Source organism: Amblyomma mixtum, chromosome 3 (assembly GCF_055824585.1).
Source record: "Amblyomma mixtum isolate Tamu chromosome 3, ASM5582458v1, whole genome shotgun sequence".
Classification (NCBI taxonomy): domain Eukaryota; kingdom Metazoa; phylum Arthropoda; class Arachnida; order Ixodida; family Ixodidae; genus Amblyomma; species Amblyomma mixtum.
The window spans coordinates 192,801,565-192,825,392 of NC_143014.1; the positions used below are offsets into that span (position 1 = coordinate 192,801,565).

At 45.0% G+C, this 23,828-nt stretch overlaps 1 protein-coding gene across 1 annotated transcript in view; it reads right to left on the reverse strand.

Annotated features, from left to right (window-relative positions):
• LOC149353112 (uncharacterized) overlaps positions 1–23,687 on the reverse strand; it is a 51,662-nt gene extending 27,975 nt beyond the window's left edge. The window contains exons 1-4 of the mRNA XM_089582313.1: positions 22,287–23,687; positions 14,550–14,645; positions 10,719–10,904; positions 3,462–3,599 (exon numbers count right to left, since the gene is read on the reverse strand). Coding sequence (XP_089438439.1) covers positions 3,462–3,599; positions 10,719–10,904; positions 14,550–14,645; positions 22,287–23,487 — 1,621 coding nt within the window. The 5' untranslated portion in view covers positions 23,488–23,687. The remainder of the gene's footprint in view (positions 1–3,461; positions 3,600–10,718; positions 10,905–14,549; positions 14,646–22,286) is intronic.
• Between the last annotated feature and the right edge of the window lie 141 nt (positions 23,688–23,828).

Here is a 23,828-nt window from a genome sequence, read left to right on the forward strand (position 1 = left end):
GGTTCTGCGCGTTGACAGAGCAGCTGCTCAAGGCCAGCATCATGAGGGATATGGGACGGAGCCCCACAGCAAAAATGCAACCATGCTGTAGCATCCCTGATATCTCGTTTGTCTCGCTTTCATTTATGGTGGCATGCTTTGGTTACGATTGTAAGTAGACCTCCCCACTTCGGATTTTCAAATAAAAAAAAACAGGTCAACCTACAATCGTGTAAATACGGTACACTTGTTGAACATTTGCATTCACTAAAACTTGTGAATTCGTTCTCCTCAATTGCCGAAACTGCACACACCAACCCTGCGGGCTTGCTAGGCCTAGTTGTCATGGATTAAAATTTAAGAACTTGGCAAGCATTTATCGCTGATAAGTGATGAAGTAGACAGCCTCTAGTTTCACTCATTTTTAATGCGGCTAAGGTAGAGACAAGTGCTAATATATTAATGCCATCACCTCATCAGCGTGAAGTTTTTGCTCAGCCGCTGATTTGTTGAGGACATGAAAAGAGATGTTACGCCAACCTCATCTGTGGATGTCGTTAGTCTAAAAAAACATTTTAACACTACAATGGTACGCGGCTTTTAGTTGTGCTGGTGTTGTTGTCTGTCTAGTGTGACCGCTAAGACCACCATGTCGTTGCGTCCTTGTACACACTGAAAACGAGTGAATGGGCAAAAGTAAAACTTGATGCCAGCAGCGCCATTGCAATAGGGTGAGTGAATGTTGAAGCTTTCGAATGTGCTTGGAAACTGTCATGTAGCACTGTGGGAATGTGTCGAGTCTGAATGTCATTCTAAGTTTCAAATGCCATTCGAACGTACCCATGTAGCACGAGTATAACACTATTTCAGTAAGTATGATCAATGTAACAAACCAAAGCCGTGTGGTGCAGGACGTTCCAGGTAAAGTTAGTAAAAACAAAACCGGGCTGCAAAACCTCCCATTTGCTGTTCTGCATGCTTTCATATAGTGAAGAACTTGTGTCTTGAAGAACATAAAAGTAGATGAGAACATTACAGAAAACATGAGCCCGCACGACTGCAGCTAAACTTAATACTAAACTTCATTTTATCTGTCATCCTCCAATTATACATGTTCACAAGGTCACATCAATAAAAAAAGGGCAGCTAAATAACTCCCACAAATGAAGCGCGCAACTTTAAAAAAAAATCAGAAATTATGCAGAAAAATCTCATTACAAATTTATTTACATCATTACATTGTGTGAAAGGAGGAGTCAACAATGCATGAACACATGTTCTTGCACAACGCCATGTCAAATGGCAGAGACACTTAAGATTGCTTACGTATGGGAATGCAAAAGCATTACTGTTCCTAGGTGCACTGACACCCACCCATCCATCCATCCATCCATCCATCCACCCACCCATCCATCCATCCACCCATCCATCCACCCACCCATCCATCCACCCATCCATCCACCCATCCATCCACCCACCCATCCACCCATCCACCCACCCATCCATCCATCCATCCACCCACCCACCCACCCACCCACCCACCCACCCACCCACCCACTTACCCACCCACACACACACACACACACACATATGCGTATGACACCACCCGGAACGCTGTACGACAAATGATTGCACAACAATTTTGATATGAAAGTCTGAGAAGGCATGCAATTGAAGGTGCACATGTTGTCTATTCAAATCCCGGTCGCTAGCTAGCCTCTAACTTGACAAGCACATCTAAGCTATATGCAATGAGAAATCATATGACACCATCCAGAACAGTGTACGACAAACGGCTGCATCACAATTTTGGTACGAATGTTGTCGGGAAAACTGGTGTGACATGGAGGTTGGCCAGTGGGGTGTATACATAGACAAATTATATGTATTGGATTGTCTGCAGTGGCAGTGCTCAGCTTGCTGTGTGCATCCTATGACCACTTGATGACATCACCCATTTTTCTTATCATCGCTGGTATTTTCTGTACCATCTGCGAGAACATGCATGCACACGCACACGCATGTGCCGCTGCCTTTTCTCGTAATGGGACTACTAATACTTCTGCATTATAATAACTGGGTAAGAACTAAAACAGACCTTGATTTTAGAAAGTTTCCTGCACCATATTTTCTTAAAAGCTAACAACAAAAACCTTACATAGCAGGTTACTTAAGCGCATTACGACTTTTTGTACATGAAATTAAATGGTTGGTGCTGGTGCTGCTGTTGCAGCAGCAGAGCACACAAAAATACATGTTCCCTGAAGATTTTATAGTTTACATTATTAACAAAAATTTGCGTCCAAGACCCTCTTCCTCCATTGGGGGCATTGCAGAGTGCACTGCTTGCGAATTTGTGTATGTACCTGAGCAAAATCCATTCGGCAGCAGATAGATTCAGCGGGAGTAGACAGAAAATTTTCTGTCTGAACTGCGACGAGCAGAATAACACCTCTACTTACAGAACATGTTGAGAAGTATGCAATGCTTCATGACAACATTCTGTAAGCTTGTCATGCAAGCACTAGGTCAATTGCCACATTACTTTTTTTATTCAACACACTACATAACTGTACAAGTTGTACCCATGTTATATGATCAATAAAGATTTGATGATGACAGGTAAAATGCTGTGTTCAATATATATTTATTTTCATAGCCACGCTTTGTGAAAGAGCATGTCATTTTTAAACCCTATCAACATTAAAGGTGCACTGAAGAGGAATCTGAACTCGTCTTTTTGCCGCGGGAACTCAATCTACACGTTCCAAGCATTCTTAGAAACTTCGATTTATTGCCCTGTGTGGCCGATTTCCCTAATTAAATCGAATTAACGTCCGGCTCCCGTCTTTTTTTTTTAATTCTGCGTCGTACGGTGGGCGGAGTCGACCGACGCGGGGAGTGCCTTTCAGCCAGCTCCGTGGAGGCTTTGCTTTCGCTTCATTTTGTTTTTTAGGTTTCAGTGAATAAATAGTTTCATTTGAAGATAATATAACGGCAAAATAAGCCCGCAGAAATAAAAATACGCGCGGACTATTTGCTTCTACGGACTACTACGTATTACTCCGCCGATGGCAGAGCAGTAAGCCGCCACGGGACTGGGTGAAAGGCACTCCCCGCGTCGGTCGACTCCGCCCATCGTACGAGGCAGAATTAAAAAAATAAAGGCGGGAGCCGGACGTTAATTCGATTTAATTAGGGAAATCGGCCACACCGGGCAATAAGTCGCAGTTTCTAAGAATGCTAGGAACGTGTAGATCGAGTTCCCGCAGCAAAAAGACGAGTTCAGATTCCTCTTCAGTGCACCTTTAATGTCTGAGCTGGTAAAATTTTTATTCAATTCACTGCAACTTTTTATTAGCATTCAGATTTGCTTCACAGCCACACATTTGATTTTTGAACACCTGTACTGTTCATTTGAAAAAGCCATAAAAAATGGAGTGCTAATAAATTCAAACAGTATAAAAAAGTAGGATGCTTACCATCCGGGTTAGCATACTGACGGCGAAGTCCCTTATTGTGATAAAACACAGCATCCAAGAAATTCACCAAAACCTTCCCTTCTGACGCAAAAGCCTGCGGGTCATGTTGGGGTTGTTCTGCCAGCTTCCTCAGAAGCCCTAGGAAGTAAAAACAGCAGAAGCGTCAGAGATCCATAAGCTTAAATATCCTGCATTCGGCCACTACAAAATCTTCCAGCCACACCATCTCCAAATACTGCTACCAGGCACACTGCCCTGAGGTTTTCCAAAGCCATCAACCAAAAAACATAACATGAAAAATGTCACACAAAAACAAACAGCAGCCATAAAAGCAGGAGCAATATCACTGAACTTCCAAGCGTGCCTCAGCAAGCTGATACACAACAAGGAGTTTGCGAAGAGAAACACTGTCATGGGCTATTTGTCAATTGTTCCGGTGACCTGTAGGTTACCAGAACTGAAAGCGCGTTCTGCAAGCATCGCAGAGACTTGCTTTTTCTGCCAGGTCTCTTCTCCGCTTTAGCCCAAATGTTAGCCTTGTTTTTCAAAATGGTGCTTAGCGTGCTTCTCTGAATCTTGTATATGCTGAGGTGACTTCGGATTTCTTCTCATCTCATTCAACAAGCTTGATATTTCTAGTTTCATGGAAAAGGAGAGCTCCAGCCATTTCCGGGCTGCCATCGCGCGCACACACAGAGACAATGAAAACAATGTGAAATAGCCGATGCCTCCAGAGATGTGCTGAGGGAAAGCCAGCTTACTGAGTCTACAGGAATTGTCCAAAGTTCGATAGGACCTGTGGGAAAGCTACCCCCCCCCCCCCCCCCCCCGTGCAAAGGGGTTTCTCCTAGCGGCACTTACGCAACCACTTTTTGCTCACAGAGCCGAGTTGGCTGCATGGCCTTAGGCACCTGCTGGCAGTGCTAGTGCAGTAAAACAACGCGACAAACTGAACATGGGGTGTACTTAAAGGTGCACTAAAGAGGAATCTGAACTCGTCTTTTTACCGCGGGAACTCGATCTACACGTTCCGAGCATTCTAAGAAACTTCGAATTGTTGTCCTGTGTGGCAGATTTCCATAATTTAAATCGGATTAAGCATCCCGGCTCCCAACTTTTTTTTTTAATTCGCCGCAGACGGTAGGAGTCAACTAACACGTGGAGTGCCTTTCAGGCAGTAGCGTGGCCGCTTCGCTTTCACTTTTATTTTGTTTTTTAGGCTTCCGTGAATAAATAGATCCAGTCAGAGGCTACATAGCCGAAAATTAGGCCCACGGAAATAAAAATACAGTGAAAGCTCGTTAATTCGAACCTCGATAATTCGAACTACTCTGCTTGGTCCGGCCAAGCTCCATAGAGATCCGTGTATAAAAAAGCCCGTTAATTCGAACGCGAGTCCGTTCCGCTACGGATAATTCGAACTACGCACCGCCGCGCCTGTGCGGCTTGGCGCACAGCACGTGGCCAAAAAAAAAAAAAAAAGCATCTCCGCATAGTTAGAGGCTGCGCAAGTCCTAAACGGGGACAGAAGATGGAACCAGATAAAATTGTGGATGAGTGGTTAAAGCCTACGTGGCACCATCACAGGCACGGCGAACGGTGGCACTAGGGGGCACCTGGCGGCGGCGGTGGCGGCTGCCTATCCTCTTTTCCGCGCAACCTCCGGAACTCGCAACTAAATACTCGTCAATTCGAGCCCTGTTAATTCGGAAATACGGATAAGTACTGTCGGCGTGGTCCCAGCCAACGCCCGTGAAAGGCTATGACTTTGGACGGGCGCTACAAATTATGCGCGAAAAACTTTTTTTTCTTTGCGAGTGTCGTCTATCCTTTCACCCATCAGTCGCCAACGGAAGCACGCGGTCCGCCGCGATCATGGCCGATCATGGCGCCGGCTTTTAGCATTTAGCATCGTTCCCTTCATGGCGCCGGCTTTTAGCATCGTTCCCTGCTGCAAAAGGCGTTTGCTGCTGCTATCGCGCGTTCCAATGATTGAATGGCAGTAGGCGGCGTCCGCCCCAATCGCCCATGGCAGGCGAACGTACTGAAAACGAGGCTTGCACAACCAGACAAGCGTTGGCACTCTGCCAAGTTCGCTTCCCCCCTTGTTAGAGCTAACGCCAAAAGTAAACTCACCCTGATGTTATCGCTGGGCAGCATCTTGGCGCACCGCCAAGAAATGCGTTGTGGACCGTGAGGGCGCGAAACGGAGGGACGCATTTTTTTTTTTCAAATTCTTTGGCAAAAATCAGGGGTGGGTGGGTTCATTATGCGAGTGGGTTCCTTGCGCGAGTAAATAGGGTACATATATCTTAATGCAAATGGTTCTTGCCGGATTTTTCACGGCCATTAGATAATTCGAACTTTTTTCCCGGTCCCGTGAAGTTCAAATTAACGAGCTTTTACTGTATGCGCGGACTCTACGCTTTCACCGATCGGTATGTTTCAGATAAGATTTTATGTTGAAACGCTTTGTATATCGAACTATTTCGCGATCCCGTTCGATTTTGATACATCTGGCATTGACTGTAGTCAAAAAGTTAACTATATTCAATACTAGTTAACTAGCTCGCTAGTTTAAACGTCTTAGCTGTATTCTGATGCACTACACCACTGACAACGCTATGCCAGAAAAAAAAAAACGCTCTTCTACCTGAAAAAGTCTATTTTTAAAAACTGCGGACAACCTTAGGTGACACTCCCTGCATACCGGAGGACGTCCCAGATAAAAGTAACCAAGATTTTTAAAAATATGGAGATTCCTAAGTGAGTGAGTCCAATTCAGTGCTGTTGAGAGTAGCATGGCCTAGACAGGAGCATTTTTTTCGTTCTGGAAACTTAATTAAAAGACTAATCAGCAACTGTTTTAAATACTGGTGTCAGGAATAAAGTGCTAATGCAGAAATTGTAGACTGCCTTGAAAAACAGCCGGCCAAAATGTTTGCACCAAGGTACCTTTTACGAAAGTAGCTTTTTTTTTTACTGACCTTAAAAGAAAGCTCGCAAAATAAAAAAAGCTTCCACATGACGATGCTGCTTCTGCATCCCAAGATGTGCGCCCCCAGCAGCTATGGGGGTGCTGCAATTTTTATTTCCCCAGAAATTTCATACCTCCGTAGATCAGATCTCGCTCTGAATGCAACGCATTGCGAAGCAGTTTGGATTGAAGCCAATCATTCACTCTTTTCCGCTGACTGCCGTAAGCAGGTACTCGGCTGCATCTATCGTTCCCCGTCATCATCAATCCCCGAGTTCCTGTTAGCGCTAGATGCCACATTAAATAAACTATCTTTCGAAAACAAGAATGTTATAATTGTTGGAGTAATTAATATTAACCTTATAGATACGGAAAACTCTTATGTTGTTTCCTATATTGAAGTGGTTTCGGGTACGAATGTCTCATAAATGCTGCAACCAGATGTACCTCCAGTGGATCTTCCTCGTTAATAGACCATGTTCTTACCAATATTTCCCCCTCACCCTACTCAGGGGTCATCGAACTCGACATTACAGATCATTTTCCTATTTTCATTACGCACGGCGAAGTTTTCCGTCCTTCGCGTTGTCTTCTACACTTCCAGGTTCAATAGCGAAGAATTTGTTAGGGCTATCAGTGATACTGACTGGTCTCCGTGCTTTTCATCGAACGATTCGGAGCGAGCAATGGAATGTTTTTGCCGTCTTTTTTCCATCTGCGCGTCTCAGAGTACAACATCAGTAAAGTGTAAACTTCAGTAAACAACATCAGTAAACTTCCTCGGCGTTATTCTTGATTCAACTCTTAAATTTTCCGTCCATATCGCTCATCAAAAAAAAAAAAGATCTATGTTTGGCATCAGAGCTCTAATTAAGGCGCGTCCATATTTTCCATGCAACCTACTCCTATCTTTGTATTATGCCTTCATACATAGTCACATCACTTATGGGATTACTGCATGGGGAAATACTTATCATTGCCATTTATCGCCTCTGCAACACTTACAAAACCAGGCCATCCGCATTATTACCCGTAGCCCTTTCTCATCTAATGCTCGTTCTTTATTACAGGAGCACAGTATTTTACCAGTCCACCAGCTTTTCCAGTATCACCTTGCAATCATGTTCTTTAGATTACTACATGGCACCCTACATTTTCAGTTTGTGGACCCGAATCAGCTCATCAATCACAACCCTACCAGATTTGCAGCAAGAAACAATTTTCTACTCCCCAAAGTCCATTCCAATTATGGTAAATCGACGTCGTCTTTTCAAGCCATTTCAATTTGGAACACATTGCCACCCAATCTAAAAACATCAATTTCCTTGCCTGAATTCAAAAACAAACTTAAAGTATTTTTATTGGAATGCTGATGTGTTATATTACCTGCGTTATTGTGATTTTTGACCTTGTTTTTGTGAAGTATTGATTTTGTATTTTCTACATTTTGTATTTATCCGCTAACTATGCTGTAACCATTTCTTGTACTAATGATTTATCGAGGGTCCCGGTGCAGTCTTTGACTTTGGGACCCTCGTCTGTACATTTATGTTGTTTTGTATATTTTTTGGGACCAATAAAGCCCAACTTTCTTAAACAAAAAAAAAAAAGAACACAATCAGTGTTTCACTCTATGCGAAAGGGTTTTGCATGCGCACCGGGCAAGAGACGTGCATCAGCAGCTGTCGTGTAGTAGCTTTTTTTTAAGGCCAGTAAATAAAGCTGTGTAAGTAGTACATTAGTGCAAACATTTTCAGCCAGCTGTTTTTCAAGGCGGCCCAAAGCTTCTGAACTGGCACTTTATCCTGAAACCAATATTTAAAGAGTTAGCTAATTAGTCCTAATGATGGTTTCAAAATAAAAAAAATACTGCTGACTAGGACACGCGACTCTCAACAGCCCTCAGCTGGTTTCATGGGGCTAGGACATTCCATCTTTTTTTAAAACTGGGTTACTTTTAGCTCAAACACCTGGTTATGTGCATATAAGTAACCATTAATAGTGCCATGTTTTTCAGGAAAAAGTTTTATGCTTTTTTTGGGGTTTAAAGTCCCAAAGCAACTTAGACTATAAGGGATGCTGTAGTGGAGGGCTCCGCATAATTTCAACCACTTGGGGTTCTTCAGCATGCACTGACATCATACAGAACATGGGCCTCTAGCATTTTGCCTGCATCAAAATGTGACCACCATGGCTTGGATCTAATCCGTGTCGTTAAGGAAAAAGTGTCTGAGTCTGTTAAAAGTAGGAAACATTTCCAATTGCTCATATTACTTTCTTTTGTAAAAGAACTGAGCCACACGAATTCTTTGAGGTAGTGTTTTCTCCATATTAATGAGTAATAATCAAGCTGCAAAGGAATTAAAGATTATAAAGAAGTCTTTTCACGACAACTGGAAAGGCACTTACTTAAAGGGGCTCTGAAAGGGGCACTCATTAAAGGTGCGGTATTCCTAGGACATTAAACAGCATTTCACTAATGTCCTCCAGCAAGAATTGTTTCATGCGTTTAGTAGAACCCGAGTTATCTGTAGTCAAAATTTAAAATTCAGTATATTCGCACCTTTCTCTCTTCTCTAGTCACCTTTTGCACGCTCAAAAGTCCCCCCCCCCCCCCCCCCCCCCCTTTCTGCTGATGTGGGCAGCAATTCATGGGGGGGGGGCTTCCTCACCTACCGGAGCGACGCTGCTGACTGGCCACGGCCATGGTAGCTGCATGCAGCCTGAAAGAATCTAACCAGTAGCCCTCTTTGAACAGAATTATGCAGGACCGGGCAAAGGAGGAGGGGCGAGCATGAAAAATTTGCCGGAAAGAACTCGCCAACTATTGCGCACGACTGTGGGTTCTCTGCTGCCTGCAGAAGTGTATTATTTAGCTCAGGTGTTCATGACGAGAAAATGTAGTGATTAAGCGAGTTCATGTACTCTCCTCAGAAGGTGCTTCAGAGCCCCTTCAAAATACCTAGTACTACCTTTTGCACTTTTGTACAAAGGACCTCAACATGTTCATTCCAAGTCGCATCATCTGAAGGAGTAACTCTAAGTGTTTGTACACTCTTATCACAAGAAGCAATACAAGGCCCTAATCACAGTGCCAGTCAGTCATCCTGACGCAAGTTTTTTGAGCTCTAAAAAGAACACATTTCGTTTTTGCTTTGTTGAGTATTAGACAATTTTTTTTTTTTTTGCTACCATTCTTAAAGTACATGGCGAACAGAAGTTGCTCCACGAAGTACTATACTTGGAAAATTTTGGTCTGCAATGCTGCTTCACCACCGTACTGTGCGTTTCAATGCTTCTAGAGAGAATGATTCTGCATGAACTACTCCCCTGTTTGCATTCAGATTTCCTGAAGAGAGAGCATTTAGCAACCAGCTTTGTTCAACACTACTACGTGGAGTGATCAGAATAGCCTCTTCTATCCAAAACAAAAAAATATAGCTTTGGAAAGCAGACAGCAGTACTTTGTTGCAAGAAAGTCAAAATGCCCATTAGGAGGTGACACAAAAGCTATAGGGGCCTTTCCAACAGATGCTCCAGCATTATTCTGGCTCTTGCACTCCTACAGACTACTTTTGAAAGGCCATTTACAGATGTTCCAGCATTATTCTGGCTCTTGCACTCCTACAGACTACTTTTGAAAGGCCATTTACAGATGTTCCAGCATTATTCTGGCTCTTGCACTCCTACAGACTACTTTTGAAAGGCCATTTACAACCCTGTTAGCGTGAACTCAGGCATAATGCGGAGTCTATGCTGCATTGGCACTTTACTTTTCTATCTAGTGAACTTATTTCTGCATTCACATCACAAACACTTCTTTCAAAAAGTAAGCATGCACTTAACCAGAATGCACTTCAACTTAAGTTAAATCCAAACTCTAGTTTCTCAACTCAATATTGTTTAAGACAAGCCCAGCTATCACCATATGAATGCCGCCCTAAGCTCTGCGAACCATTCACAATAAAATGCACGAAAACCCCCTCACCTCAGTATATCAAGCTATCACAGCAGCTTTCTTGACGATGAAAGTGACCAAGCCAATTTAATGAACTGTGCACACCTCCATAACTTTCTTAAGCTTTCTTTGCAACCAGTTTCCAAAATTCCAAAAAGCAGAAACACCAAATTTAACTAGTATAAAATGTTCAGAAAAACAGGAATGAATATGAGCCCAATTACACCTGCTTCACTGCTTTACCCCAGCAACAAGCCTTCAGTACATTCAGCTTGCCAAACACTCATGCCATTCAAAATTAGAATGACAACAAACTGCCTACCTCGAACCTTGTCAATACAGCCTGTTTCGAAAACAGCTTGACTACCATCCCGTTGCTTGCACAGCTGAATCAGACATGCTGTTGAGGCCTCCCGTGTCACACGATCCGAGCACTCAAGCAGGTTGGAGAGAACTTCAACCACTCCCAGGGTGGTCAGGCTCCTTATGCTGATGTGGCGGAGCCAGGCTTGATAAAAAAGGCAACATTGTTAGTCTCCCATTTTTCAAACGTAGTCTGGAACTAACCAAGAAAACACAACAGACATGGTCACTGTGAAAAGAAAAAAAAAATGCAATAAGATTTTGCTGTAAACACATGCGCAGATGAGTACTATAGAATTTACGGGCTTTTACAACTCAACCCAGAATTTATTTGGCCACCAAAACGTGAATTCAGTATGGAACAAAAGCTAATGCAATGCGTCATGCAGAACAGAAACAGGTCGCCTGGACAGAAAATCCACCTGGACACGCAGAGGTGAAGGCACGGCATGTTAACAGAACCAGAAAAGTTTCATTTGGTTTGGTTTATGGGAGTTTAACGTCACAAAGTGACTCGGGCTATGAGGGACGCCATAGTGAAGAGCTCTGGAAATTTTGACCACCTGGGGTTCTTTAACGTACACTGACATCACACAGTACACGGGCCTCTAGCATTTTGCCTCCACCGAGATGCGACCACCGCGGCCGAGACTGAACCCGCATCTTTTGGGTAAGCAGCCAAGCACCACAACCGCTGAACCACCGCGGTGACCTTAATGTTTCATTTGTTAATTAAAGGCCTACTTGCATGAAACTTCACTTAGGCTCAAAATGGATTTAGCTATTCAAAAAATGTAAAGAAAGTAACTACCATAATTTCGGGACTACAGTCCGCAGATTATACATGTTTAAAAGCTGAAATCTCGCGTGGTACGGATTATCTATGGGTGCGGACTATACATGACTTGATTTTTTTAAGATAGTTCGTCACACACGAAGAAGCTTAGAGTGGGTGTCGGAGTAAAACAAAACAGGGCCCAACTGCGGCTATGACATTTTGCCGAGCTAAATCACACAGCGAAATCTACCCCGATATGCAATCAGCTTCGATATGCAAGCAAATGCTGCTGGCAGTACTTCTTAGAGTGGCTGCTTTGAGTGTTGAGCACATGCGAAAAACCTTGATGAATAAAAAATTAGCTGTGGTTCAACCTGGTGGAACCTAGTAAGACGAGCGAAAGCTCTGTTAAGCATCGTTATCCAATTTGACACCTTTCATTATCATAAAGATTATCAGAATCCACTTGACAGCGACGATACATCGTCGAAGCACTGGTTCCGGCATGCTGCTCATCCGTGGCTTTCTGTGAAGGTAAGCACATGCCACGTGCTTTTATATAGTGAACAGCGAGTCACATGATTTCCGGCAGTTGTGAGAGTTCCACCAGCTCTGCATAAGCAGCTGTGGCGAGGTGCAGCGAGTCACGTGATTCGATAGTTGAGAGGCGAGCAAGCGCCGCTGGCTCAACGCACGCAGCTGTGGCGAGGCATGACAAGTCACATGGCATGACGTCAGAGCCAAGCCTCCACTCCTCCTGGTTTGAAGGTCAAACTTCGTAGCCACATGACCTTCACCTTTGTACGGGAGGAGTAGGGCTTTCACTCTAATAACGCCAGAGGCATGGTAGTCATTCTTGAAAAATGGTTGCGATGGCTACAAAAATAGGAAGGGCCTTCCTGGCAGCATTCGAGCTCAGTGAAGTGTAGTGTGTGCAAGCAGTCAAGTCGAACTGAGTAGGACAGAAAGAATTTGACGTCGATGAAAAATAGTGCACGGATGTCAGAAGCTTATTTTCAGCCGAAATTCATCCTCATAGAATAGACACCCGGTGTGGACTATTTAAGCAAAAACTTTTTATTTTAGGCCAAAATTTGCCCCTGCGGACTATACAATGGGAGCGGACTATAGTCCGGAAATTCAGGTGGGTAAAGTCACACGAGCGCCAAATATACAGTTGTTGATACAGACATTTTAAAGACCTTGAGGACAACCACATACAATTTGACTGTTTGACTCTATGGCTTCACCGATGCTCGTTTGGCAGCAAGGCACATTTATTTCTCAGAAAACTGGATTGAAAAATTGGACATTTTTTTTTCTGTCATTCGATTCAAACTCATGACGCAAAAACAAGAAAAGTACTTCATGATCACCGCTTGGAAGTGAAAGGGGGTGTAGCCTAGCCTCGAAGATCATCACATAAAATCAGTCATGGCATCATCACAGTTTGCTGTGGTGGCGACATCTGTATTTTCTTTCTTCTAGCTTACAACAGCTCTGCCATTTTCAGTGAAAGTAGCCTCTTTGCCATTAGAATGCAGTAAACTATGGATACAGGCCAACTTCAGTTTTTTTCGTGTTTCCGTAAGTGCACCGTAGCAGAAGACACAGGCACCTCACAATACGCCACACAGTTGCTCACTAGGGTGGGTTTGAAATGGGCTTGAGAATCTCCTTCACTAGCTGCAAACTCTCCCACTGTCTTTCATTTAAAGTGCATAGCTGGTGCTACTGATGCAGTCACTTCACAAATCAACAGGCTAGCGAAAACATTCTGATGTGACCATCTGAAGGAAAAGCCTCACCCCAAATAACTGACTGATGCTTCAGCAGAGTGCATACACAACTAGACAAGCCAAAAGTCCTTGAATTTCACACATGCAAGATAATCCCTACAACAGAATATGTTCAGGCCACAAATGTGAAACAGTACTCTGCACAGCAGTGCACCTCCACTTCAACTGCTGGTACGGTGAGGTAAACTATGTGAAAGGCAAGTAAGTCCTACAAACATGAGCAAAAATACATAAATCGCATTTTATGTGATTTATGTATTCCATGAACATTTTATGAAGCACACTTCAATAGATAACATACATTTATGGCCTCCTTTGTGTTATGATTTTATATTATTGTTACTTCGTTAGTTTGAATACCCCAAGGGTTTCACAAGTAAGGCTTTTCTTACAAACTAGGATACAGTGCAAGGCTCTTGGAACAAGGAATGTAATTTAAAAAACAAGGTATAAAAAAAGAACTTTCATAAGAACTAATTACACTAAATGACATCAAGAATGAAGAGAAATGACCACATACAATAATAGAATACTAAGAAAAAAGCAGATCAAAATTCATCTACAGAGAGCAAGAACCGAAGCGTGGCCTTGTGGTAGAGCATCCGCCTCGCATTCGGGAGGTGCTGGGTTCGATCCCCAGTGCCGCCGGGTAGCCACCGGTTTCTTTAATGGGTACAAGATTTCCCCCGGCCTGGTGCTCGGCTCTTCTAGGGTGAGATGCTTGGGAAAAGGGTCTTAGACCCAAGTTGCCTTGACGGATCAGAGATAAGTTCCGCCGTCAAGCAACCCTAAATCCACCTCGTGCGGTAGAAGCCCAACTTGTGGCCCTTTTTATGACTTCTCCCAAACGTACACTCCTAACGAAAGCCGAGCGCCAGGCCGGGGGACGCTTGTACCCTTTTGTACCGGTGGGTGCCCGGCGGTGGGTTTCGAACCAACCACTTCCCGCAGCCGAGACGGGCGCTCAAACCACTAGGCCACGACTGCACTAGGACAGTTACACACAGGGCCTCTAGAATTTCGCCTCCATCAAAATACGACCACCGCAGCCGGGATGAAACCTGCGTCTTTTGGGTCAGCAGCCGAGCGCCATACACTGAGCCACTGTAGTGGCCTAGTCATGACAAAAGTATCCGGATGTTGCAGGACAGGGTATTGTATGCTGTGTGCACCCTGGACATCTGGTATAGTATGTACAGCTGACTAGGCTTACCTGTCCCTTCGCAGCCATGAAGGTGACAGCCTGTCACAGCCTGAAAGGTGCTGATGCATTCTCTCAAGAGGTCCAGAAATGGTACAGCATTCACATCTGGAAAGCGAAAAATGCAGTGACTCAGCATCTACAGCATTCTGCTGCTGAGTATCAGACTAAAAAGCTTGACCCTTGGTGGTGGCAGCCATGTTTCAATGAGAAAAACGGGCAATGATACCTACGTAGCGAATTCCAGTGCACATTTTAGAGCCATATGTGGTCAAAATTCATTCAAACTTTTCCATTACAGCACCCCTCCGAAGTGCAGCAATGGGACTTGGGAATAGGTTGTTTTTGTTACAGTGAATGCGCTCCGTCTAATCTTAGAATAAAATTTCATCAGCTGCCTTCACCTGTTGCATCAGCCAAGTTAAAGAGCCCCTGGCAAGGTCTGCACCTTTTAAATAAACCCAGCATGTACAGGGGTTTGCAATCGTCTCTGTAAAACACTAGAGCCATGGCCACCAAGGAAGAATATAAAAATTAAAAACTCTAGCCAGTTCATACTTTGTTGCATGGCCAATCTCTTCATGCAGGCAATAGCAAAGGCACATTTGTGCTATGTGTACCCAGAGAATTCACTAGCTTATCACCCTGACTGACAGGTGACATGCTTCCCTGGCGTCTGGTTCCAGTGCTCTGCAACCATGCTTTTTTGCAGCACCATGAATCTTTAAGCAAGAAGAAACAAGCACTCTATCTTCACCTCCTATACTAACAAACTGTTGGCAGAACCTAGACGAATGTGAGGCAACAACCTCCAAGTCTGTGTGGCTGGCTTGAGCACACGAGAACAGCACACTTGTGAAAGCCTTGCACTAGTAACTTACACTCAAACTGCAATTAATACAAGTTATGACAGTGTCTAACCACTATGCATTTTTTTAAAGCCTGTGCATTGCATCACATTTCCACTTCACTTGTTCGCTAATTTTTTGTGTCACTGCTTTCCCATGTGTGCCTAAGCACAGTCCCTGCATAGAGCGCCTTCTAAATACACAGCTGACAAGTTGCTGCAACATACAGTGTTGTTGTGATAATAGTGTTTTAGCACGGTGTACTGTGCTACAGTGATCTGCCACATTCACGCAACAGGGGTTGGTGAATGCCTGCTGCAGTATATTTATTATACTCTTATGAAGCTCCAAAAGCCTTACACCAAAATGAGAAGCAAAAAAATTTCACTTGAGGCTATTGACCCCACATGCCAGAGGAACTGCCTTGGAATGGGCGCAGGTGACAGAAGTGTGGCAAAAATACTTTATTACGATAGCTTTAACTCTGCCATCAATGAGACCCCTTGCCGGACCATCCTGCGGAAGCACATCCTTTAGACAATGCCTAAAACCAAAATTCTCGACCAGAGGGTGGATTGTGAGCCATTTAAAATCTGTTTCAAACATGAGTGTTTGGAAATAGATCCTAATGAAAGGAAAGCAGCACATAATGCAGGAAGTCTTTTAATTAATTGATTAGAGTCAACCGAGGCCATGTACAGAAAACATTCATTTTAGCAAAGTCATCAAGACAGCAAGAGAGAGTGTAATGAGCAGTAGTTTGATAAAAGCTGAGTTGGGGAACAAAACAGTTGGGGAGTGGGCACTTTAGACAATGTGCCTTGCATGGTCATGTGATCTAGGTAAATGTGGCCCACATGGGCTTTGCAATGGGCGCTCTCTTTGTGCAAGAGGGGTGTGCGGTGGTACAGCTTTAGCTGTCCCTCACTCATCGCAAAGGAGAACATCAATAAAACCTTTCCTTTGTTCACATGAAAACAGCTTTGTGAAGATGGCCCTCAACTGAACGATAAAACATCTAGCTTCTGTAAAGCCCGTTGGATGGGCTAGCAGTGGCAATGATGACAACGGTAATGACAAGGACTGGTGACCAAGCTCAGTAAACGTGGAAGCTGTACTTTTGACTCGCAGAGTGGTTCTTCAAATGCAAAAACAATGCCAGACAGGCTTTACAATGCATGCACATATTGCAATTCAGTACTAACAGCAACATTATCTCTTTCAGTGCACAACAAAGAATAATGGAAAACAAACTACCACCGTAAACAGCAACAGCAGCACCTGCTTGTGCAGCAGGCCATCAACATCTTAGGCACCTAAGAGTTGCTCCTGAATAAAGTCCCATACTACTACTACTATCAATATACCACCCAAGTTTAAGAAAGAGCAGAAGACGACGAGTTGGGCGAGTTGGTACCGGTTCATTATGAAACAACAGTGCGAAGAAGACGGGGACAAAACGCATAAGGAGCACGTCCCGTTCCGAGCTAACGTCTCAGAAAAAGGTGCATCAACACGTCTTCAAGTTCCTACAGTATCACCTTTCAAAACTTCGCATTGACTCTACAGTCATACCGAATTCAGGCGCCCTTGTCAAATTTCTAAAAGATACGAACCTGACACAATGCAATGTTTTCAGCATAGACCTGGAAGACCTCTATTATTCACTGCCCCAGGACAGTCTTTTACAGTATGTACGCAACTGCATCACGGAAGATAATGACGAGTATGCCTTCACAGACAGATGTAGGATCCCCTTAGACGGTTTTCTCGAACTGCTCCTTTTTTATCTACGTTCCACCTATACTGGCAGGGAAGGCAAGCTGTATACACAGGAAGCGGGAGTTTGCATTGCCTCATGTGTGGCCCCAATACTAAGTGAAATTTTTCTGAGCTATGTAGATAGATTCCTGGAACTTGTATTAGTTGGGCTTCATCATAAAACATTCAGGTATGTTAATGATTATCTGGTTTTTGCAGACTGTTCAGATTTCAATTCTAGGATGATTAACATCTGAAAGTGTTTAAGGAATGTGGTTCAGGGCTGAAATTTACATTCGAGACCCTAAAAGATTTCCTGCAATATTTAGACATAAGGATGAAAGTGGAAGAAAACCATGTCTGCTGGCACTATAACACAAGTTCAATTAAACCAATTCTCAGTTTCAGCTCTGGGCACTCCAAGATAGTTAAAAATTGCATAGCCAAGTCATGCCTCCAGAGTGCCCTGAAGAAATCATGTTTCCATCTGTTGAACATTAGCTTTGAAGCCCGGGTGATCAGATTAACGGAAGTAGGCTACCCGCAACAACTACTGGCATGCATCTCGGGTGAGCTAACTAAAGGAATAAATAGCAGGTTTTCCCACACCAGCCAACGATGCAACAGGGATAAAAGCAATAAATTCACTGTCATTCCCTATGTACACTGCCTCTCGCATAGGTTGAAGGACGTGGCGAAGTCGTATCAAGTTGATGTCTTTTTGTCCGCTCCCTTGAAAATGGCCCGCACATGTCCAAAGGTGCATCACAAGCTGGAAGCACCGAACCGATGTGCACGCAAGAGTTGTGCCATACGCCACAAGAAGCAGTTCATTGCATGCAATGAAGGTGCAGTGTATCAGATCAAATCATGTAGAGCCAGTTACGTAGGGCAGACTTGACGACGTCTGAACACGCACCTTCGGGAACACAACAAAAATGTTGAAAATAACGACCCAGATTTCCACACTGTCAAGTACTGTCTCACATGCGGCAGGTGCTCCCCCTTTTGAAATCGAAAAGCTTCACTACGAGGGTCGGAGCTGAGCTTCGCGTACGCTGCAAAAGCCACATTCTGCGCATGTGTGAGACCGAGTGAAGTCACGCGCAGCGCAGGTGGCCGCCGACTCCGTATTAAAAAAAAAAAGAATAAAATTAAGCACAGAAACGAAAATAAAAAATAAATGAAAGAAATCAAATATCACAAATAAAAAATAGATAAAAGACAAAGAGTGCGCCAGGAAACTCTCATATCTCGGTGGACACCCGAACCAAACTTTTGGAGCTGCTCTTTTACATGTAAACAAGAGCTTGACTGCTGAAATTGATAAATGCAACAAGCATTTCAGCGAAATAGGCGGATAACACGTTTTTTTTTTGCGATTTATTGCCGTATCGTTTCACCTGGCGGCTGCCTGCGGAAGCTACGACTAGACGTCATTACACCCGCGCGCCCACCGTCCCCGCAGGAGCATGATTGCCATCACTACTCGCGATTGTCGTCTGCTCACGGCGTACACAGATATGTCAAGATGTTAATCAATGCTGTCTACATACCATAACCGTATGCACGCTTACGTACGCTAAATGCAGCTATTTTTTTCCGGACTTTACGCCATTTCTAACATTCTTACTTTTAAAACAGAGGCACGACGATGTTTAGACTAGTGACGCCATCTGGTGGTTAAGAGGGGAACCATTGCTGTCAACAAACTGATGCCCCTCTTAGCCTAAAAAGGGCAGAATCGCCACTCTAAATAAAAAAATAAAGCAAATTTATAACTCTTACGTTTTCTCATGGGCGACAGGAGATGGAGCGAAAGACCGGTGGCCCATTTATGGCCACTGAACGCGCTGAAGAAGGCAGTAACAACGATGAAACCAGTCCAAAGCGAGGCTTCATGCATCGAAGGGCGCCGCCATATTTGTCGACGCGGGAGGGTGCCATGACGTCCCACTCTTCACCTCGCGCCGCCGGGAGGGCTTGGCGCACGCTCATGGTGGTGGTTGAAACATTTATTGCCAAGCAATGCAGAGGGGGCAAACCCTGCCTCCCCTTACGTGGCACGAGACAACCCTTAGGGGGTTGCCGCTGGGTAACAGATGCACTCCGCAGGGGGCTGTGCTCTCACCTTTCCTTTTTAAAATCGTAATGCGGAAGCTCCCCCGTTAGCTTGGGCATCTCGATGACTTAAAACTAACCATCTATGCGGACGATGTAACCGTCTGGATCTGCGAAGGGAACGACTAGTACATCACATCCAGGCTCCAAGAGGCAGCAGATATAATCAGCAAACACGCAGAGGACGTAGGTCTATGCTGTTCGCCAGAAGAATCTGAGCTCCTGGTAATGACCAGCAGTAGCGGGAAGATAACTCCAGAAAAATCGGAACTCCTGGTAATGACCAGCAGTAGCGGAAAGATAACTCCAGATATCAAAAATTTGGGACGTTAAACCCCATAAACCAACCATAAACCAACCATCCAGATATCAAAATTAAAGTCAACGGAAACGAAGTCCCAAAAGTAGATATTAGGCATGATTATCAACCGCAGGGGTAGTAACAAAAGCCTGATTAAGAAATTAAAAGACCAGGCAGAGCTCGTAGTCAGAGTATTTAAGAAGACGTCCAACAGAAGGAGTGGCCTCATGGAGACTAGTAGACTCAGACTCGTACAAGCTTTTGTCAAGAGCAGAATCTGCTACGCGACTCCATTCCTAAACATCAACAAGACCGAAGAACGGGAAATAAACACCACAATTAAGAGACGCACTAAGTGCGCTCTAGGACTCCATAACTACTTCTAACGACACTCTAGAGAAAATAGGGTTGGATATTGAGTGGAAAGAGCTAGCTGCGGCGGTCAGGATATTCCAGAGAGAGCGACTCACAGGAACGGCGGCGGGTAGACAAATCCTAGACTGGGTAAACCTACTAGCGCCCGGGGAAGGCGAAAGTGTCAGAGAAAGCATAGATCGAGAAATCAGAAAGCATCTATACGTCTCGCCCATACTGAAGAACATGCACCCCGTACACGACGGGGGGAGGAGGAAAAGCAGAGCTAAGCACCTTGCTAACAAATTGGACAAACTCCCACCGGGATCGGTCGCCTACACCGATGCAGCGATCGGGAAAGAAGGCGACGTAACCTCGGTCGCCCTATTAGACACTGGCATTGCCATAGGAATCGAAAGAAACCGAGATCTACCGACAGTACGTAGAGGCGGAGGAGATTGCAATAGCCATTGCCATTGCATGACCAGGCGTGAAACACGTCGTCAGCGATAACAAAGCGGCAGTTAGGAATTATAGCAAGGGTAGAGTCAGCAATCGTGCTGCCAAAATTCTGAACGAGTCATCTCTCGCCGAAAGCGTGACTGTAATCTGAACCCCAGCACACGCCGGTCTCGCCGGCAACAAGGCTGCCCACATGCTCGCCCGCTCCTCGCTACCTCGGGGTGCTGCGGATGCCTCCACAACATCTAAAAGCAAAGAAAGTATTGGTACGTTTAGGGATGTAACCGAAAATCTGAAGAAAGACCGGAGGATATAACCACCACCGGACAGATCCCTGAGTAAAAGGAATCGTACGACAGGAGAAGACTCCAAGCTCGAAATTTCTTCTCGCCCCTGTGGAGGAGTTGGACGGGTGCCAGAGGGCGGAAGAGGGACGGTGTAGAAACCGAAATTTGTAAATTTTGCGGCCACGTGGCAACATTAGATCACATAATATGGAAATGCGTTCGTGCCCCAGGGCGCAACCCGATTAAAACTAGCAATGAATGGGAGGCCACGCTAAGAAGCTCCGACGAAAAAACTCAGCGCTTCGCTGTCCGCCTGGCGGCCGAGGCTGAAGACCTCTTCTCCTAGACGGGGTCGGATGTCCTCCGGCCGTGGTGCAACAGACTGGCTCCCCGGACGCCTGCGTGCGGACCCGGAGGTGGCTGCCGTGCCATATTCAGCGGAAATAAATGTTCTTCCTCCTCCTCCTCCGCTGAAAAATATGCGTAGTGACGACTAGATTTCGGTGTAATCACATTACGAGAATCTATTTTCAGCGTTTTTGTTCAATTTTAAGATTTTGCTTCAGTATCCCTTTAAGGAAAATGAAATGAAAATTGGTTTTAAGGAAAGGAAATGCCTGTCTCTCATATCTTGTGCACCCGAAAGGAACGGACACTACAGTACATGTCTCTAAAGCAACCTTCTAAGACAGCACCGTATACACTACACGTGCGTCTCCTCCTCCCCCTCCGTACAGGCAGTGTGTGGACGGCCAAATGCCTCCACCGTTATCGTGGTGCTCCCAATGAATTGTGCACGAACTGCGACAGCCATGACGTCAAACCAAGCGTAACTGAACCTTTTCGCTTGTATATCCAGGCTTAACCACAGCCAAGCCACTACCAAATTTTTTTTCAACACAGCGATAGTATTGTACAAACAGAGGGACTAGACAACGCGAGAAGTTATGGAATCATACCACATTGCAAAAAACCAGGGCAAGTGCATCAGATGAAGAGCTCACATTCCTGGACACAAGCTGAGGGCTCAGTGGATTGTACGTTGTTTCTAATATGTGACTACACTCTTTCTTCTTTTTCCTCACACGCAATTTTTTCCAGGCGCTCATGTGTATAAACTGCATTTCAAGACTAATAAAGTTAGTTGAGACTCAGCGCTCCTTTGTCGTCTTTACTGTTGCCCCCGTCTTCTTTGGGCTATTTTCATAATAAGAAAGAGCAATTCAAAGAATGTGACAAAGATACAGTCAACACCAATATCAGTGCTATAAATGGATTCATGACTTTTTTTCACGCAATGAAGTAAGAGCAACTTTAATTGGACAGAATGCTGCTTGTGTTCCATCAATTAGCTTTGTCAACTTGGGATGCTTTTATATCAACTTAGGTCAGGGTATGTACACGTCCCAGAGTTCAGGGCTGCAGAACAGGAACAGGCTTTCGTTGCTCCTGCTTTACTGCCAAAGCTCGCGATGCACTTTGCGTACTGAGAAGAGCCAAAAACCTTTGTTAGTTTTAACACATTGCAACCTTGACTAATGTCCGCAAATTATAAGCGTGCGTGCGTGCGCAAATTAGCTAGTTTAAGAACACACACAAATAAGTTAGCACTTGCCTCGGATAACACCTAGACCAATGGCTGGTGGTAAGCACTTGAACGATGGCAGCAGGTCAAACAAGCAATGCCAGGGAAGTTTGAAGAAGCAGCCTTCATCCACAGACCATACCACAGCTGTGTCACTGACACAGCCAACAACAAGCACTCTCAGCATACACTCGCTGGATGTAAGCAGGCCCAGAATTTCACCCACTTCGGGGCGATCCTTTGTCGGTCTGTTGTCACGGTGCCACTCGGCCAGCACTTTGTTGAGAGAGTTGACACCCTCTCTGCCAGAAGCACAGCGGCAGACTAAGAGATGCCGAGCGTCCAGGCATCGGACCACACTCCATGTTCGGAGATCCGATTCAGGGAACGGATTCGGCTTAGTAGTTCTTGGTGTGTTGCTCCTAGGCACATCCCCTAGCGCTTCCCTCGCATTAGTCCTGGGCCACGTAAAGCTGCAAAGACCAGGCAAGCTGGAAGCGTGGACGTTGATGGTGTAAGTCGGCAGTTCAATCGCTTCCGCCGCTTTGCCCAGGATGCCCTCCCATGGTTTCTCTCCGGCACCATCCTCGTGCACGTTAACACTAGCCTCCAGACGGCGGTACTCACCGGTCTCATAGAACGACCTCGTTTCGCTGCTGGTAACAGAGCAGATACGGGGCAGTCCAGGCGAGTCGAGCATTAAGAGCTTAACAAGAAGTTTCATGAACTCTTCATCCCCCAAGACTAGGTCGCGAAAGTTCGGATTTTTAATGACGGCTTCCCGAATCTCGGCTAGCGTTTCCATTGCCGAGCGGCAAGTGACGCAGATAGATACACAACCCACGTACTTGCGTTCCGTATGCACTATTGTGAAGTGCCTCTTAAACCAAGACATACGCTGACGGAGTTCTCCAACGTGCTGGAGGTCACTATCGCGCGATATCTGCAGCGGACCTTTCTGGCATTCAGGAAGCGATGCACGCATGTAGTAGCTCCAGCTACCAGACGGGGGACGCGACAAAGGACCGTTATCCGACTTACGGAGAGGTGAAGCATTCGTGTCACCGTTGGAGCCTGCCTGCGAGGAGTCGTTACGACATTCGTGCGGAGAAGAGAGCACCGCAGGAGCAATCGGCACGCAAAAAGCGTCCGTCATTGAACGGGGCATTTTCTCCGTTGATGATTCACAAGCAAGAGCTGGCGAAACAAAGGAATTGCCTTCAGGCCGCATGAAGTGTCTCTCGTCTGCTCCGTTGAAACATCGGTAAGAACGCAGCAGACCACAGGAAGGCGCGAAACAGTTGTACAAAAAAATTTAAAGCGAAAGCACGAGTGAAAAATCCCCGTTTACGCTTGAAGAAAAGCAGTTCACAATGCGAAGGTGGAACGGCGTCCGATCTTTCCCGCCTTCCCGCTACCCGCCTTACCCCGTTTATGGTGGCCAGAACCCCGTACTGACCAGGCGTCAGTCGCATGTGTAAACTTATTTTGGAAAAAATGTATGTAGTGATTAAATGATGTTTGCTTTCATTTAAACAGCGACTGACGTGGTTAAAATTTAGAAATTCAAAT